The 18,985-nt window shown below is 55.5% G+C and overlaps 3 protein-coding genes across 3 annotated transcripts; 2 read left to right on the top strand and 1 right to left on the bottom strand.

The window, feature by feature from the left end:
• Positions 1-2,398: 2,398 nt before the first annotated feature.
• Positions 2,399-7,089, top strand: BESB_069170 (RNA methyltransferase, TrmH family protein; the record flags this gene model as incomplete). The annotated part of the gene is made up of 6 exons (XM_029365310.1): positions 2,399-3,852; positions 4,420-5,142; positions 5,595-5,727; positions 6,044-6,179; positions 6,534-6,621; positions 6,984-7,089. 6 exons carry the CDS (start codon positions 2,399-2,401, stop codon positions 7,087-7,089), a joined length of 2,640 nt encoding a protein of 879 aa, XP_029218893.1.
• Positions 7,090-11,905: 4,816 nt separating this feature from the next.
• Positions 11,906-13,471, top strand: BESB_069160 (meiotic recombination protein DMC1 family protein; the record flags this gene model as incomplete). Its single annotated transcript, XM_029365309.1, has 10 exons — positions 11,906-12,007; positions 12,061-12,153; positions 12,217-12,364; positions 12,420-12,574; positions 12,631-12,792; positions 12,860-12,878; positions 12,932-13,091; positions 13,151-13,200; positions 13,252-13,378; positions 13,438-13,471. The coding sequence occupies 10 exons, from the start codon at positions 11,906-11,908 to the stop codon at positions 13,469-13,471; spliced, it is 1,050 nt and encodes a 349-aa protein (XP_029218892.1).
• Positions 13,472-14,235: 764 nt separating this feature from the next.
• BESB_069150 (uncharacterized protein) lies at positions 14,236-15,418 on the bottom strand (the record flags this gene model as incomplete). The annotated part of the gene is made up of 6 exons (XM_029365308.1): positions 14,236-14,282; positions 14,392-14,465; positions 14,556-14,673; positions 14,854-14,956; positions 15,055-15,238; positions 15,378-15,418. 6 exons carry the CDS (start codon positions 15,416-15,418, stop codon positions 14,236-14,238), a joined length of 567 nt encoding a protein of 188 aa, XP_029218891.1.
• Between the last annotated feature and the right edge of the window lie 3,567 nt (positions 15,419-18,985).

Here is an 18,985-nt window from a genome sequence, read left to right as displayed (position 1 = left end):
CGCGAAACGCAGCGTTCCTTTTGAAGCTTCTTCATCCTCGCCGACGCCGCGCCCGCTGCGCCAAGCAAATCGACTTCCGCGCGATGCATCTGCCGCCCGCGCAGCGTGTCGATTCCGAGCGCTGCGTCGAGCCCCTGACGGCGAAAGAGAGCAGGTAGGGTCCATTCGAGACCGGCTGGTACAGGCGCAGCCCCTGGGCTCTAGAAGAAACACCTGACCTCCAATGTCCATGTATGCGCGCGCATCCAGGCAAAGCAGGGCTGTCGTGTACACACGCGTACAGCAGATCATGTCCGGTAAAGCAGGCCCCTGCTGCTGAGCTAGTGGCGCGCATGGTTCGCGGCTACTACACGGCGTCACCTCGCGCCTACATGCAAATATGGAAACGAACGCACGGGCATTTCGGTATACAACGGTGCACACATTGCAGAGAGATGCAGAGAAGCTGGCTCTGCGTTCTCGCGCGGCTTTTTGCGGTGGACAGGACCCATTTACACTTAGGACCTAGCCAGCAAGCCTCCAGCCACGGACCTCCACTGAAAAACGCCACTGTCGAGCGAAAAACAGGGACGAAGATCTAGTAGAAAGAGCTTGAGTCGGCACGTATGAGCTGTGTGCGTCCCCTCCTCAGCGCCGCTGGTGAGGAGGCGGCGCCTTGCGCAGGTCGAACGGAGACAGACAGCCGGCAACGGCGGCGGCTCGCGCACGTCGGTCTCTGTGGGGAAATGCTTATGCATAGAGAGCTGCCCGAAGCGTCCTGCAGACCGTGCCTCTGCGGGTGTGCGCGTGCGGACATCCGGCTGAGCTTTCTACCGAAGTTCTGAGTATGCGCCACTGCGGCCTCGCTAACGTCTCCATTCGGCTCGCCTCTCCCCCTCGGTGCCCACTCACACGTCCTTGCAATATCTTTGGGCAGATTCTCGCGCGGAATCGTGCGTCACAGCACGCGGTATGCGGCTGGTGTGTAGCGCGTCGATTCCGTTGGCGTGTTGTGCCACGCCCGCATCTACCGACTCACGTCGTTTCTCCGTGCGGCGCTGCGTGGGCATGCGCTCAGAGAGACAGGTGCGCCGCCAAGAGTTTTCATGCAGGTATCTTTCTCCCGGCACAGCCACACGAACACGCGCCAGGGCGGGGGTGCCCAGAAAGGCCGCAAGCAGCCGCATGCCGCCTCGGACGGGGTTTTGGAGTGCTTGCGCTCCTTGCCTCATGCCAAGGCTCGAAATCGCTGAGTGAAAGCACCTGTAGGCGCGCGTCTACGCTTTTGACGAAAAAGTCAAGCAGTCCATGGCGCCGCTTTAACGCGCTCGCAGTCCGCGTTCCCAGTTGCGGAGTCCAGAAGCTTCACCAGAGCCTCGGGACCTGCGAAGCGACGGCCGCCGGGTGTCTCGTCTCCGTCCCGGGATAAAGACTCTTCGCAGAGTGTCTGTTTTACGGGAGAATGCTTCGCGTCGCTCACTGCTCACAAACGAAAGAGCACTCACTAGGAGTGGGATGGTGTTTAAGCGTGGCTTCCGTTCTGTTGGAACGAATCCTGAATGCATCACAAGTCTCGTTTCCGCGATTGGAGACGACTCTTCACAAATGTCAGCCGAAGTGGGAGAGATGTGTGTCTCCCTTCGTCTCCCTCGTAAGGAACCTTTCCCTGAAATTGTTCGCCACGTCTTGCGATTTCTTTGCTTTTTCGTGTATTTTTCCGTTATTTTAAATAACGCGTTGGACGCTCTCTGAATAATCCGTTGTGGGCGCTTCTCCTTTCGCGCCTTCGCGCAGCTGAGTCGCGTTGTTTCTCGGCCGTCGCTCTTTCTTCCTCCACGGTTTTCCTCTCCCGCGGCATCGTTCTTTTCTCTTTCGCCTCTCCGTATTATTTTCCCTTCGTTTTGCCTTTCTCCCAGTTTCGTGTTTCCCCTCCGGCGATCGCCTGTCTCCTGTGGTCTTCGAACTGCTGCCCCCCGTCGCAGGGCATGGAGAGAGGAACTTGATCTCGCCCCCTCCTGTGTCCGCCAAACATATTTTCGGACTCGCGCAAGAGCTGGAAAGAAGTCCAAGGCTTGTCCTCGAGCTCTCCTATCCATTCTGCGGCGCTGACGAGGCGGGCTCCACCTGAATCACCCTGGTTCCGGTTTCGAGGGAAACAGAATTTAGCGTGAGGAGACTCATGAAGTGAGCGCTGAAGCGCCACGTTCCGCTGAGCGCAGGAGGTGGTGTGACGCCCAGTCTGGAGAGAAGAGGGAGAAGATCGACCGAGGCGAGCAAGAAGAGAAGGTCGGCCGAGGCGCAACGAAGGAGGCAAGAGCGGAGGCGGGACGGATGCTGGGGAGGGTTATCTGTCTCCTTGTGTCTTCGCTATACGCCAGAATCGCGTCTTCCTCACTCGAATGGTGCCTCGTGCCTCAACATGGCGACCTCTTCTTCCGTCCTTCCTGGAACTGTGGAGAAGCCTTTGGCTAAGGTCCGAAGTTTGAGGCTGCTTGTCTCTTCGCCTTTCTCGTCTTCGGCATCCGGAGGTTCCTCGTCTTTTCTGAGAGAGACTGTTGTCGGCTCGGAGCGGAGAGCCGCGAGCCGCTGCCGGCGCGCTTCACCTCCCGCGTGTTTGCCCTGTCTCTCGGTGTTGCCGTCTCCTTTGGTTTCATCTCCAGGCTCTTGTTCTGCCTCTCCCTCTCAGCTGTTGTGCTACTGCGCGCCTGGCGCACCTCTGGCGTCCTCTCTGCACTCACGGCCCCATTTTGTTTCGCAATCGGGCTTCACGTCAGCTCCGAATCTGTCTCCTCGTTCGTGTGCCTTCTTAGCTCCTCGTGGATTCTTGTCTTCCTTTTCGCCGTCGTCTGATTCTCACTCTTTTTCGCCGTCTCCGCCCCATGTGCGAGAGGCGTTGGCCTTCGCAGACGAAGGATTATGTCTAAGTCCCAGGTGGAACAGCCCGCGCGCGACGCTCTTTGGCTGTACGTTCTGCAATCCGTCGCTCCGAGGTCCTTCTCGCTCCGCTTCTCCCCATTCTTCCTCGCCTGCCTCCGCACCGGCGCCTTCTCCGCCGGTTTTTGTTTCCAACTGCGCTTCTTCTCGTTTGCCTCTCGCTGCAGTCGTGGCTCGGCGCGGATTTTCGGAAAAAGCCTCTTCGCGGCCTCTCCCAGCCTGGCTGCAGAACATCGCGCCGACGGAGTTCTGTTTAGAAACGGAGTCGAGCTTTCTAGTCTCGCAGGCTCTGCCGGCTCAGAAGGCGGGCGGGGAGGCGCACCGCGACCGCGCGGAAGAGGAGGCGGACAGCAGGCGAGGCAACTCGAGTCTGGCGCGAGAGAGTCGGGTGGCGGAGGGATTTGCTCCGAATAAAAGGTCGCCCCTGGAGCCAGGTTTCGCGGCCAGCGTTCACAGTCGCCATTTCGACCTGAGTGCGGCGCGCGCCGAGGCGGAAGACACGCAGGAGCGAGTGCTGAGCGCCAGTGGACAGACAGGGAGGTCGTTTTCTGCTGAGTGTCCGTCTGGCATGCACCAGGGCCAAAAGGGCGTCGCCTTATCTGTGAGAAGAGAAGAGCCCAAGACGGTGGCGACACAGAGGCAGCGTGCAGCAAGAGAGGCGAGTGGCGCGGAAAGCGAAATGGACGGTTTCTGGGCAGGAGACCTCCGCGAGGCAGAGTCAGCAAACGCAGAAGCAGCGGGAGACGAAGATTCAGGCGCCTTCGAAGGGAAGAGAAAGAAGAGGAAAAGTCAACGCTCAAGCTTGATTTCGGTCAAGCTGCCCGCGACAGCAGACGGCGACGCGGAGGCAGATCGCGTGAAGAAGCTCACGTTCATCACCAGCCAAAAGAACGAACTCATCAAACACATTGTGCGCCTGAAAAGGCGAGGAGACCTTAGGTAGGCGGAACGAGCTGCACGCATCCGCGTGAAACCAATCAAGATACGTTAATGGTCTTTTGTCCATGCATGTGCCAAGAAGCTATGAAGCATGTGCATATGCATGCACGCCTATCAATTTTTGGGGGCACGTGTGTTTCTAGATTCTCACTGTAGTACGTCGCTTTGCAAGAAGCGTGGGTGAGCGCGCATATGCCTCTGCGTACATGCTTTGTGTGTCGCGAAAGTCTATACGGTTCCCAGCATGTGTTCCACAGTTCGTCCTTCGGCGTGAGGCGCGCACGATGCGGGCGACCGCATGGCCGCATGTCAGTGCCTTGTGCCTTCCGCATCCTCTCGTCCGTATAAGGCGTTTTTTTCCGTCATTATCTCTTGGGAAGCTTCAGAGCATGCTTCGGATTCTCTTCTTTCCATCGATTCCCTCTTCCCTGCAAAGGGGGCTCTCGCGTTTGCCGGTGTCCACGCATGTATGTATGGGCATTCTGCGCAGAGTTGCGTCTGCGGACCAAATGGAGACGAGCGGCTGGTGTGCACAAGTGTGTTTTTTGTCTGTTTTCTGCGTTTCAGGCGCCGCTACGACAGCGTGGTCGTCCTGGGGCTTCCTTTGGTTCGCTTCATGTGCAGCCCTGAGTACCGGCGTTTCGTTTCTGAGCAAGGCGGAGAGGTTTTTTCGACTGCCGAGGCGAGTGAAGAGCGCACGGAGGAAGAATGGAACGTCGCAGGGGCAGGCCGCAGCGCCGCGACGCCGCTGTGGGAGCCGGCAGCTGGCCAGGAGGGCAAGGAGGGCGCCCGATGTGCAGAGGATGCGGAGGAGCGTAGGCGCGCACAAGCGGGAGAGAAGCGAGGAATTGGTTCGCTTCCTGCCACGAGCAACGGCGCGACGATTCCGAAGCTGGAGTTCGAGCTTCTCTTGACAGACAACCCCGGTTTGGCAGGTCTTCCGTCGGCCTTCAAGGTGTGTGCGCAGGAGACGCGGTGTACGTACAGCGAGGTCATGGAGTTTTTGATGGTTAGACGGAAGCCGGAGTTTTTGCCGCAGAAACAAAGGAAGGATAGGGGGCTTCGAGCGAACGAAGTCGGCACCCGGCCTGCGCCAGGCAAGGCGAAGGAGTCCGTATGGCTCAATACTGGAGGCGCACCAGGGTTCCCTATGCCTGCAAGTGCCGGCCTGCGAAGCGACGCGGAAGACGACCTGCTCCCTCACTCGGGCATGTCGGTCAAGACGGGAAGCAAACGAGTGATTGGCATTCTCCGACGGCCTCGAGAAAGCTTCGACTTTGGGTCTGCACGGTGAGGACGCCTCGCGGGACGGTCTTTACGATCTGGTGTGTTTTTAATCGAACCAGGCTAGGAAAGTGTGATGTCTGCGTTGCGATGGGAGCGGCATGTCTGAGAAGGGAGACCGTGGAATGTCGCAGCTCTGGTCATGAGGCGAAAGGCATTGCAAACAACAGAAACGGTACGCAGCGAGTTGTGCGTCGATGACTGAGTGAATTGGTCTCGCGTGCGGTTCGGCCGCCCAGTGCTGTCCCTAACACGCGCGGCAACGCCGTGAGAAATCGAGCAATATTCCCGACTCTAGGCGTAGGCAGTGTTTACCTATTTATCATTTTCTATACCTGTGCGCCAAACGCGTGATGTAAGACGTGTTGGCTACCAACACTCTGGCTGTTTAGAACGTCTTCTCCGCGCCTTGCGTGTGCGCATCATGTGCTGCAGTGTCTGTTTGGCATTGCTTGCAGATCAATCCTAGCCCTGGATGGCGTGCGCTACGTCTCGAATGTTGGGATTCTCGTTCGCGCGGCAGCCGCTCTCGGCTTCGATGGAATTTACTACGTCGATGGCACTGCGGATCCCTTCAACTGGAAAGTCATGGTACAAACTTCATACGTGAAGTTCAGCTGACGACGCCGGAGACGTGTTTCCTCGATCTCAGCTGACTTCGCTGTGCTTCGTCCCGCCCCCTGTCTACTGCGCACCTCTCGCCTGCTTGTGTTTAGCCTCTTGTCCGGCTGGGTGCCTGTCTGAATGTTCCTCTCTGTGTCGTTTGCCGGAAGTCGTTCTGTGTCACATTTCGTCGTCAGGCTCTCTTCCCTTCTACTTTTCTTAGTCTTCACTATATACTGCACGTGTGTGCATTTTATCTCTTCGCGTTCTTATCCGTTCTGGCTCCGGTTGTCTGGTTTCGCAGGAAGTGAGCCGAGGGCTGCACTACAACATTCCGCACTTCCACGGATCTGCGGAGAATCTTCTCCGTATGTGTGAAGAGAGCGACCTTGTCCCTATTGCGGCAGATGTCAAGGGAGACAGGCCCAATGCACTCAAAGGTAGGGCGCATGGACTGGCGATCGTTGGGACGTCGTCGCGGCGCGTCTGCTTTATCTGACTTCTGCAGCAGAGGGTCCTGGGACCGCACGCGCGGGGCTGCCTTGCGGACGTCCCGTAGTTGCGGTCATGGGCATGCGGCCGTGCCCGGGTATGCGTCATGTGCGCGTGTGCGGCGACAGACAGAACCAAATCGAGGCTTTAGCGGGATACAGGTCGAATGCGCACGTCGCACCTCCGTGTTTGTCACGTCAAGCAGCCCGCTGTTGAGTGACGCGGGATAAGCTGCCCCTGTTTTTTGAGAGCAGAAAGGAACTCTGACGATGTTTCTTCCAGTCGCATGTGCGTTTGCGCAGATGTGCTTGCGTCGCGTCGAGGTATGTGCTGCATCCTGGGCAACGAGTCTCGCGGCCTTTCCGACGTAGTTCTCCAGCGCTGCCGAAGGTAAGAGACGAACTGTTCACGGCAAATGGGTTTAGGCACCCTTAACCCTAAACAGGTACCGAGATGTTCCCTGAGAAAACGGGGCGGTCTTTAAAAACTGCCTGCAGTCCTCAGGTCTCTTCTTTTTCTTTCTCCTGGGAGCACCGCACTGTCCGCTTCTAGCAGCGGGCATCCACGTGCCTTGAAGGACGACTCACGTCGGAGTCCCTGCTTCAGCCGCTGGTAGGTTCGCTAAAACCTCAGCCCCAACAGGATCCTGTGTACTGCATTTGGGTGGCGATTTTTAACGCAGGCAATGGTGGTGCCGGAGGCGTGTCGAGACCTGAAGTTGTCGGGAGATTCACTGTGTGCTCTGTTTGCAGGGTCGCTTTGCCTATGTCGTCCCTTCTCGACTCGCTCAACGTCGGAGTTGCGGGGGGAATTGTCATGTATGAAATGAAGAAACTGATGGTCCGTCCCGTGGTTTGAAAAGATGACTTCGCGTGAGACTGTAGCCGACGACCTCTCCGTGAGATTTGGGGCGAAGAAGTGAGAATAACAAAGCATAAACCAGTCATGCGCTGCTTCATGAAGGGGAACCCCTTGCGGACATCTAGATTAGTATCTGCCTCCAATTCCTTCTCTCTGTGACTTTACAAAGCAGCCGCACGATTTCATTGAAGCCAGGATAAACAGATGACTAAGAAAAAGCGCCAGCGAATGTGGATCTAGGCAATAAAGAACTTCACGCACGTTTAGTCCAATGTACTCCATCTGAAGTATGTATTCACTAGAGAAATCGCGTACTCGGGCCGGAGTAGCTAGCGGAGCTGCTCATACGTGTTAGCGCTGCCCTATATTGCTGGCGCGTGTGAGGAGCCCCTCTAATCATGCAGTGGGGCGTCAACCCCGCAACCTCTTTCGCAGGTGCACGCGCCTACCATGCAGAGGATGCCACGGGCGCTAGCTTTCGACGAAAGCACACGCTTTGTCGTATCATACCATGGCACGTCACGCAGTGACGGGTGTGTTCGGGGCCCTCCCCTTTCGTGTTTTTGCGGCTCTGCGTAGCGGCGAAGTATCTGCCACGGGTACCGGTGCACGCATTCCTACGCGAAAGTACCTGAACCCTAGGTCAGGCCCTCCTCCCCGCGTGCACGACATGATGCATATTGTCGTTGGCTGCGGCAGCACAGCGAGCCCTGAGCAAGGGTTCGTTGCAATACACATTATCTTGTTCACAGCTGAGGGAGGGCGAGCAGCTGTCCAGCGACGTCCGGATGCGCGCAGCCATGTAATGGGACAGCGTAGAGTGATTGTGAGACTAGTGTCCGTCGTTTCTACTTGAAAGGAGCGTAGAACTTCCCGAGCTGCGCAGAACCGACGCCCACCAGTGCTCCGCTTCAGTGGTGCATTTCGGCCCGCCAGTTTGGGCATCTTTATGAAAGACGAATGTCCCTTACGAACCAAGTTTAAAGAAACTATCGATCCCGAAGAGCGCGCTTCATTCCTGAAAAGGCACTGTCCCGAGGGTGACACCGTAAGCATAGCGAGCTACGCTCTCCATCAGCATTTTTAACTGGCAGAACTTGCCCGTAAGTGCAGAGGCAGGCGTCCCTGTGGTGTATGAAGGTTAAAGGTGCAGAGTTTTAGTTGGGCTGGAGTGAGTATGGGTGGCCGGAAAGTAGAGATGCAGTATCGCTGTCGGTGGGATCCGGGGCTCAACACGCGTGTTTGTCCAAAACAATGTCAGGTTGGGGGTCAGTGGACTTTCACGCGCGCTAAACTAGCCCGGCAGACGGCAAGGCGGCGACTAGCAACCTGACGGCTGGCCATCTACGCGCTTCTTGCGACAACGCAATCGTTCCTCACGTGCACATCCAGTTTCCCACTGTGTGTCGTGGTGCAACAGCCGCCGCTAGTTGCTGCTGACAATGCCTCGGAAGGAATTTCTCGAGAGTCTAGTTTAACAAGATCAAATCGCCAGTCGAGAGCTGCCAATTCGACCCGCAAAAAGTGGGTTCAAATGTGTAGTCACAGGGGATCTTGAGCCTAAGCAGGCTGAGACAGGAGGCATCGCTACACAGTCAGCAGCGCCCTGCACAAATACTGTCAGCGGCTGAGGCTTAGGCATCCTCTGTTTCCCGACCACCGGAGTCGCAGTGGGCAACCTGTGAACCACCGATTCCAAAGTGCGGCAGAGCTATCGGAAAGACGTGAAACACCCACGAAACAAATGCAGGATGGGAGGTTCTCTTTCGATGGGAGAAAGGGAAAAAGGCGGTGTTTCACGCCAGTATATGCTACAATTACGAGGTCGTACACGTGGCGTTACAATTCGGTAACCGAGGGAGACCGCCCCGGACGTATTAGGAGCTCCTCAATGTGGTATCGGGCACGTATATTTACAGAGAATTGTCTGTGTGTTACAGTGTCACTTCTTTGCAATACAGGACGCGGGCCGGTCCGGCTTGTTCAGCAGTCGCTCTCGTTGTCAAGCATGCCAAAATGGGGACTTGTAGCTTGTGGTCGTTTGTTTGTGAAGACAGAAAATATCTCCGGATGCATATCTCTGCAAACGGAATATAGGTTTTACTGTGTAGCAGGACCCGCGACCGGTTCCCTGAGGAACCGGGCCGAGGCTTCTACGCTAGTCGCCAACGCTCAAACCCCTCGCAGTGCTGGTCAGTGCGAATGGAGTGGAAGAACTAGAGAACTATTCTCGCAGCTGTTCTACCGTGTCAGGGCAACCACCAACACCAGCTAAACAACTCTCGAGACGTATTGTGGTGTCCGATCAAGAAAAGGAGCATCAGACAGTGAAATATTAAAGGCAACCCTATACACCTCCGGGGCGGTATTTCAGCCGGTTGTAACTGGGGGCGTCACTTTTTACTGTACGCATGATCTTTTGCGTCTGCAGACTGCACTGCGCCCAATTCTTGGGTGGCTGCCGGGTCTGATGTCCGCGGTCGCAAACGCGGCGCCTGCCTCACGAAGGGCGCAGGACAGTGCTCCATCTGTGTCATTTCTCCTCATTCTGGCCACCGGCGCCACTCTGCGATGATGGTTCTCGCTTCGGTCCCGCACTCCAACCCCTACACGAAGCCAGCGTCTGTCCAGTTAGCATTGGTTCCACTTCTGCTTCTGTTGGACTTGGAGTGGTCACCTCCACACACGTTAAAACTGCCCACCATACTGAAGGACCTTCCACTGGCTCTGATGATTCGTCTCTTTTCCGGTGGCTGCCAGATGTAATTTCACAAAATACCGAACCCGTGAAATCCAGCAACGACTGGAGCGGAGACCGGAAACTGGGAAGACGTAGCGTCAACTTGCCGCCCCGTGTAACCTCAAATGACTGCGCGAGTGCGTACTCGTATGGTAAACGCGTGTAACCAGGTACGTAAGATATCCGGAGGGGTCAGGAACTAACAGGTTTAGTCTGACCATCCCCGGCATGTACTAGATGCAGTTGGAAACAGCAAGTCACGGCATATCTGACTCAGCACGCTTGCCTCACGGAACGGCCAACTAGTGCCATGGATGTTTCACACCAGCACGAACCTTTTCCCAGCCCGGGCCACGCAAATACTGGCGAAACATTTGCAGGTGTGACGTGTTAGCGCGTCAAACGTATCCGTGGAAAAAGCCAAGTGACGAGGATAGTATGATAGTTTGATCTCACTGAAGGGTCCTTTGCAGAGCCTTGCGTGAACGTACCTGGAGCGGCGTTGAGGAATATGTTTCGGGCGTGTAGACAAATGTCCTGACGGGAGACCGTCGAGGAGGTGCATCCAGTCTTGACGCGACGGTGACCCTGGGTCAAGTGAACTTACGGTATCCGTCTCTCCTCGATGCGGAGGAGTTGGGGGCTTCCGGCGTGGCTTCTCGGAGGTCCACTCGGTTGCATATCTGACAGGTTGGTAAGTCACAGACACCATTGGTTCCCCCTTTTGTTTACTGCCTACCGCGGTGGTCTTACCAGCAAAAAGACGCATGTAGGCAGCAGCTGCCAGTGTGACACAGCGCTGGTGAAACAAATGGCGCAAGACCGCACAGAACAGAATTAAAACAAAAGCTCCCATGTGGGAAAATGTGTGTGTGGTCATCTCGGATTCCCACTTGTCTTCTGCATACTGTCGTGGGCCGCTGATTCAGTCGTTACAAGCGACCTCTCGTTCCTTTGCCTTACCAGACCTCGGGGAGCTAAGGAACGGCGTCCCCCGGTCGCTACCGCGGTGGGACACCGACGAGGGGAATACAAACCCTTAGACCTTGCGACAGTGATATAGGCCTCGTGTGCTTGATAAGCGACAAAGCTGATCCATAATCTTTTACTTTTGTGACAATGCCTCATGCAGGGAGGATAAATGGACTGCCGGGTGAGGAGGGGTCATGCCCGTGCCATCTATTCGATCCAGGAGGGCTGTTAGTCTCTCGATTAGCATTTGGTAGAACTCCGTGCCATCTGGCACCGCGTAGTCCCGCGGCAACTTTACGGTTGCGCCCGCCGGAGTCAGAGCACCCTGAGTAGGGCACAGCACACGGTTACGCGCGACTATCCGCACCATCTGAATCCGCCATTGCTGATCTGACCGTCGAACACGCTGGCCCACAGATGATGGTCTGAAACTGGTGGAGATGTCTGGTTTCTCTAAGGCCTCGAGCAACTGTAGGAGCCATACGAGAGCGGATGCATTCCGTCACAGCATGGCGCGGCAAGTGGAGTGTAGCGGGAACCTATTGGTGTCCCAATCAAGTAACCTTCGCGCCATGCGCCATCCTCTCCAGGTATGGCAACACGTGGAACTGCTATCGTTACTCATAATGGATCAGCCAACACGGCAAAAAGAAGCATCAACATTTATGCAAAGGCTGCACAGCACATCTTGAGTCGTGCAATACATGAAAATGTGGTGCCTTATTGCCTGGACCAGACCCAGACTCATTCGCCACCGCCGGTAGTGGTGGATAGCCTGTCGTCAGGGGAGGCAGACTCAATAAACCCCGATGGTTTTGGTGGCTTCTTGCTCTGCTCGGCAAGTGTAGCCGGTGCAAATGCTGATGATTTACGCTTAGTATCCATGCTGGAGAGCAGACCGGATATCAACACGGAGCGCGACCCCGGGCCTTACGGTGCGCTCGTTCGTGTAATTACACCTGACGGCAGGGTATGGCGTAGCTGCTTCGCCAGCAACGTCGCATCGGCGAAGTATTTTGCTAGCTCGCCACACACTGTGTCAAACACACTTAGGGAAATTAGCTAAGCAAAAGAGCTCGTTTTCAGAATCAGCGCGTTATGATGGCGACGCTGACGGAAAGCAAATCGGCACGCAAGCACATTTCGTCCACCCCGCACCTGGAGGCGGTTGCGGATGAGGGGAGCGACACATTCCAAAGCATCGTACGTTTGCTGTGGTAAAAGGGGAAAAGATAACGATATTTTTTCGGTGTCAGGACAAGCTGCAAGCAGCCGGCATTAACGCTGCTGACATCAACAAGCTTAAGCAAGCTGGCTACTGCACGGTTCTGTCAGTCATCCAGACAACAGTGAGCGCCGGTACTCGAATGCTAGCACACTGTGCTATGAGAATTCATTCTGCTTGCTCGAAGAAAAAAGAACTATGTCTGGTCAAGGGAATTTCGGAAGCGAAAGTTGAGAAGATTGTTGAGGCTGCTGCGAAATTGGGCATGTGCAATACTTTCATCACTGGCGTTGAGTTGACGCAACGGCGGGGGCGGGTCATCAAGATAACTACGGGTATGCCAAGATTGAGTTCCAGCGATCGGGGAGGAAGCTCACAGAGTCCTAACAGGTTCTGATCAGCTAGATCAACTCCTCGGAGGGGGCTTCGAGACGATGTCGATCACAGAGTTATTTGGGGAAAACCGATGTGGCAAGACGCAGATATGCCACACGGTGTGTGTGACAGCGCAGCTTCCACGGGAAATGAAGGGAGGATGTGGCAAGGTACGCAGCATATCCCTGCAAAGAGCTGAGTTATCGAGCTGGTCACGAGCGTTCAGGTTTGCTACATAGACACAGAGGGTACATTTCGGCCGGAAAAGATCCTATGTATAGCCGAGCGGTTCGGATTGGATGGAGACTGCGTGCTCGATAATATAATGTATGCACGAGCGTTCACAACTGAGCACATGTATCAGCTCATAACACTGGCTGCGGCAAAGGTTAGGATTTTCTCTCCTTTTCTGAGGCATGTTTCTTCGTTACCCACATGAAACCGCAACTGTCCAGATGTGCGAGGAACGATTTGGTAGGCGCCCTAAAACGCGGGTTCTTCCACTCAAGAAGGCGTTCGCCCTCCAGCTGTCCTTATCGTAGATTCTATCATCGCTCTGTTTCGAGTGGATTTCTCGGGCAGAGGAGAACTGGCCGACAGGCAGCAGAAGTTGAATAAGATGCTCAGCGCAATGATGAAGCTGGCGGAACAGTATAACCTGGCGGTCCTGCTGACAAACCAAGTCATGTAATTACCACTGGCAGTGCCTGCTCAAATAGTGTGATCGCGCATTGAGCAATGTGTAGGGCCGACCCGGGAGGAGGTTTAACTTTTGCAGTAAACCCCACCCGTCCAGGTAAGAGTCTCCACATAATACCGCTTTGGACTAGGACTACCGTTGCCTCAGTGGGGGGACACGTTCTCGGTCACGCATCGACGACACGACTTTCGATGCGCAAGGGTAAAGGAGATCAACGCATTGTAAAAGTGTACGATGCACCTAATTTGCCGGAATCTGAGTGCACCATCCAATTGTAAGTCTAGAATTGCGACGCTGTCACACAAGATGCACGTATAACTTTTGACTATTCAGGTCGTCCAAGGGAGTGATCGATCCCATCGAGTGATGATATGTTTGCGGGCTAGACCTGCTCGTTTTATCGTATTGTTCTCGAACTGCGTTTTCTGCAGCGCACGTTTCCTTGCTGGAAGCTCTTTGTGGCTGCTTGCTTTGTGAGAGACACACCCATTCTTTGACGGGATGCTTTCTTATCGACCTTAATCACACACCCGAAGATCCACAACAGCGGATCCGCCCCGCATCCGCTATCATTGACGATATGTGAGGATTAACACAGATTAACGAAAAACATGCCTGTCCAAAATGTGCAATCCGTTCCCACATAGGACAACATACACAGCCATCTGGCACCGCGGCACAGCGCGGAGCTGTGTCACTAGACCTGGGGTGTCGAAGAAGTACAACTCTTCCGTTCCCTGCTCACACGCGTCTTCCGCCGCCGCATGAGTATGCAGGATGAAAGGCGCGACTTCCAGTTTTCTGATGCGCACCGGTTCCTCTCGGGAGCGCGTATCTAGCATGCATCCTGAGCAGCGTTTCACGAACATTCGCACCACTGAAGTTCAGGGGTAAGTGAACAGTCCCACGAACTGAACACGCACAGTGTCCTCAGAGGCAATAGCCTAATAAGACAGAATAGACACTATTGACACGTGAGCGTGGCACGACCTTCATCCAACGCCTTGTACGTCCCTGCTGGCAGTAGTGTCTACCCTGGGAATTGGAACGACTCCCACGGCATGACCGAACAGGGGCAACGTTGTTCGGTCCAGGAGAGCTTGGGAGGTGTAGATCGCGGGTGTAATTGCCTCATTTCTTCCGTTTTCGGCTCTCATCCCACTCCTTGCTTCCAAGAACTGCAGACAGCACATCAGCCGTAGCGTGCCATCACTCCAGTGATGCCTGCGACACCCATACGAAGTGTGCTGCCCCACTCAAACTGCACGCGCTATCTTAGTATCTTACCCGTACAGTTGACGCCAAGCTGACACCAGACTTCTTGCTTGCCCACTTTGATCGCTACTTTGGATCCGTAGAACCTGCAATGTAGGAAATCAACAGCACGGCTGATGAGCCCTTGCACTGGCCGCTCGTATGGGACGTGTTGTTCAGTTGTCCCTGTAACGTACCAGCCACAAGAACCACTACTAAAGGTTCGCGGTCTCATATCGAAAAGCAGTTCGTCACCGATTCGGGATGCCAGAACCGGTGCCTTGTCGAGAAACTCGTTTTTGGACATAAGGGACGCTGCGCGCAAGGATTGGGACAGAAATAGATGCAGCGAAAAACCTCGAGCGGGGTGGAAGCGAGAGGCGACACCACGCAGTTCATCTGTGGAACACATCTGAAAGAGCCATCATGAAACGCTGGCTGCAGCCCGGGCTCAGCGGCCACGGGGACACTTCTCTCCGCAGCCGCGTCTGGTACCTTGAAGTTTCTTCAAATTTTTTGGCGCGTTCACGTTGTTGCCAGTTTTTTGTTTTTTGCTTTCAGGTTCTCTGTCTTCTTCTTTTTCACCATCCGATTCGTCCTGCGGGCAAGAGGATGGACACGGTACAAAGATTAGGGGGATGACCGAACGCTACGCCTCTTCGAATCCGCTGGGCGAAAGCGACGTTATGGCCGTACCGATTTGCCGCTCTCGTCATTTTCTTGATTGGCAGTGATATCGTCGACAATTTTTTCCAGGATAACGCTGATCTGGTCTTTGAAAGGCTTTAGATCATCCTCCTTCAACCCCATACGCTTCTCGAGCTCATAGCGCGCAACCTTTCGACTGAGCGAGCCGTAGGTCTCCAGGGTCACAATTTCCCTGCGAAAAATATAGGCAATGTCAACCCCAAAGTTGGGAGAAGCTAGCCGAGGGCTCCATTCGACTTAAATTTGTATGATTCAGCTGCGTGGACACGGCATTTGATGCAGCAGCGTCTGATCTTTTGTGGCCGCAGTACCTGAGAAGGGCCTCAGCCTTCTCTTCGTCAAGTTTCTCCATAGTAGGCGATGGCGGCCAAGAGTTCCTAGCTACTGTAGATGTTGTCGGCGAAGTGGAATTTCCAGAAGCGCCTGATCTGGAAGGGATTTCAGTGTGCCGGTTTGACAAGTGGTTTAAGACGACGTCGTGTGCATGGATGGCGAGGTATTCAGACTATGCGCTGCGGTAGCTGGGGTCTTATTACCCGCATTCAGCCGCTAGCACCACTATACGCTTCCGGGCCATGCAGCGTCGTCAAAAAATGTCTAAAATGGCCCGTGGACTTCTGTGGAGTACTCCCTTCTGGAAGACTCGTGCAGTTGTGTCAACGACCGCGAAGGTTACGATTCACGGAAGTGCTGCAGTGCTGCATTTGGCAAAGGTCGTACACGATACGAAAGGGCGCACTGGACTGTTCGTACACAGCTGTGAATCCAGTCTCCACAAAACGAGACACGCAGCCTGGTAGGATTGAGTCAGGGATGTTAGACTGATTTCTACTGTGGGCAGCCCCGATACGCGATGGGGAGGAAAATTGTCACCCCACGACAGACAGTGAAAAGATATTCAAGCTTTTGTCACGCGAGGCCTGGAACCTGGATCGGGGAACACAAAAGAAGATGCCAATAGAACCACAGGAAAGACTTTGTCATTTAGTCGTACTCGGATACACACCGGGTGTGTCGCCAGGCAGCCTGGGTCGCAGCGTGGTCGCTTCCGAGAGAAAGGGATCAGCAAAGAAACTTGCAAGCTCCAGACGGCAAGCTCAGAAATGCACGCTGCCTTCTTGTACCTTTTGCCGATTCGGCAAAGCAGAAGTGATCAAGAACCAGCAGCAAAGATCTAACCGCGCTGCTCTCCAGGAAGCTATGCATCGGCATGCAGGGAGCGCTGCCAGGAGTAGCCATGCTCGTTCCCGCCCATAAGGCGATTTTTATTTTTGCGCCCGGCGAGATCAGTATTGTACCTCTTAACCGCCATGTGCCTCCCATACACCTTGTTAATCAAGCAAGACGTTGTTCCGGTTTGTTGGTCTTCTTCTGTTAGCTTAGCTGTTTGCCTCCTATATACTGGAGTATTGGGATGTCTTGTAGAGTTGAGTGCATCTGCTGAGTCGTACCAGAGACTCTTCATATACTCCTTCAGGCATCTATCTGAAATGCCGTGAGTGTGGCATCAAGTGTAAATACGTTTTGTCTCTCCAGTCTCTGCGTTTTAGAGAAAGGATCAGCTCGCAGAAGCATCTGACGCCATCGCTCTTTCCGTGCTGTGTGCGGCCGCGTTCATGCTGAAATCCGTTGCGTGTGCGATGGCGCGCCGCTACTACACACGTCGCTTGCTGTGCGAGGACTCCCAGCGGCACATAGCCCAACGAGGTAATATTGACACGGAGAGTTATGCGGCAGTCTTTCGAGCTCTGCTGGGTGTAATTCACTTTATAAAAAATTGGGGGGGATGGGAGCGCCGTGCTTGTGTCACGAGCTGAGCGAGAATTGGAGGAGGCGCTCGACTTGCAATTTGACGGCAGGCATGGTTGACCAGCATGGGGCCTTGGTCTGAAACACATCAGAGCTAACCGTAAAGTACGGGTTATCTCTTGTTTTCTGTTACCTGTGGCAATGGCTGCCAGTGAAATGAGCAAATTAATTGAAGAGACTTGTATGCAGCGAACGTCTGGCTCGCTCATCGCTGCTTTTTGCTCGTGCCCCGCTTTGAATTGCACCGCCTGTTGCATGCTCCTTCTTCCGCCGTGGTCTGATTACAAAAAGCGCATGGAACGTGAGACGCGACTTCGAACGCGTCTCGTTTTCGAGGTTTGATCGTCGTATGCTTTCCTGGTGAGACACTTTTTGGCTCTGCTTCCCTTTAGCCACTTCGGCAGCGCGGACGAACCGGGCTTCTAGACTGCGACGTCACGCGACTGTCCGTCTGCTGTCGGGTCAGCAGTTCTTTCCTGAGCTGGTTTGCAGAGTGGTATTCTAGTGTGTGTGTCTCTCACATAATTATTCTGTGCGGCATCTTCTAATTTGTTCGCATCCCCGTAGGTTTCGACTATCTTTGCGCAGGTCGGGGTCCTGCAGCCGGCGTCGGCAAGACGTTGCCGGTGTGCTTCGATCTCCCTCCTCGTTCTCCCGTCTTCTCGTTTGCCATTCTCCGGCCTCGTGTTTCGTCTCTCGTCTCTATTTGCAGCGGGGCCTTTGTTTTTGTCCGCTGAAGACTGTTTGAGCTGGTAAGCGGCGGCGGCGTCTCGCCGGGAGGTCTCGGTTAACGGCGCGCTGCATGGATGGAAGGAGCGGACTTTGTTTCTGAGGGCTGTCGTGCTGCTACCTCTCGTCTGCTACAGGACCGAAGCGCCTCTCTTCGGTCCTGAGCTCTGCCAGGGAGAAAATGGCGGCGACGGGCCGCGTCCTGCCGCCACCCAGGCAAAGCTGCTCTCTGTCTCGTTCGCTTTCCACCGCAGATTTACTGTTTCTCTCACACGCGTCGTCGCGAGGCTTCGGCGACCTCCGCCGCGCGCCTTCTCTGTGCCGGCCAGCCTTCAGGCGCAGCTCCTCTCCCGACGGGGCGCGTCTGCCTCGCTGACCGAGGGGACGGCAAGCGCCGTTGCCCGCGATCGTCTGCAAATTGGAAAGGTGGATGAATCCATCGGTTCGTTCGCGACTCGCGCACGGAGCCTAGAGTCACAGCGCAAAGGCCTGCGTGAAGAGAGTGCCCTGGGCGCCGCCATCGTGCCGGCCTGAGGGCTGAGCCAGGAAGCGGGGCGTGCAGCGAGTGCGGTAGCCTGTACTACTTCGCTGCCTCGTTCGCCAGCCTGGATCTGAAGTCGAGTGCCCCTCGCGGCTGGGACGACAGCGCGCACGCGGAGTGCAGCGCTTCGCGCGGAAAGACGCCGAGCCCATTCAATCAGCGTCGCAGGGTCGACGTCGGCGGAGAGCTTCGTCGTCACCTTCTCGCCTCCCCGACCTGCATGCTTCGCGAGGCTCTTACTGTCGTCTTCTCTCTCCTCGCTCTTCCTCTCTCTGTGCGTGCCCGCAGTCCTGCCCTCAAAACATCGCCATCTCTGAAGGGGAACGGCCGCCGCGCCAACCCACCGGCCTCGTTGCATGTTCGGGGCTGGCAACAGGTACACTCAAGGGCCAAGTGACCCAGAGCGCCTTTCGGTCTCTTGTTCTTCTCCTGCCTGTTTCCTTTCAACCCAGTCGGCGCTTGCCGTCGTTCCTTCTCGGGGCCTCTGCGGCTCGATCGTCTCCCTCAGGCCATTCCGATATCACGCCTTCTCTTCTCCGTCTGCTTGTTGGGGAATTCGTTTTCCGCCGACAGCACTGCGTTTCCGTGGGTCGCGCTGCCTACGGAGTTACTCTCTCTTTCGTTCTCCAGTCGCAGTCTTCCTCATCTTTGGCTCTCGTTCAGCGTCCATCTGCTCGCGCATCCGTGTCTCCCTCCTAGCCTTGTTCTCCCGGAGCGCCTCTCTCGCTGTTCGCTTTCTGCCTCTTCCGCGTGTGAAGCGCCTGCCTGCACGCAAGGCTCCTCTCGGGGCAACGGCGGCATGCTCCCGCTGAGAGGAAGCGCGCGGCCGCCGACGTCAGA

This window comes from Besnoitia besnoiti, chromosome VI (genome assembly GCF_002563875.1).
Source record: "Besnoitia besnoiti strain Bb-Ger1 chromosome VI, whole genome shotgun sequence".
NCBI lineage: Eukaryota > Apicomplexa > Conoidasida > Eucoccidiorida > Sarcocystidae > Besnoitia > Besnoitia besnoiti.
This window is presented reverse-complemented; position numbering and strand designations above follow the sequence as displayed.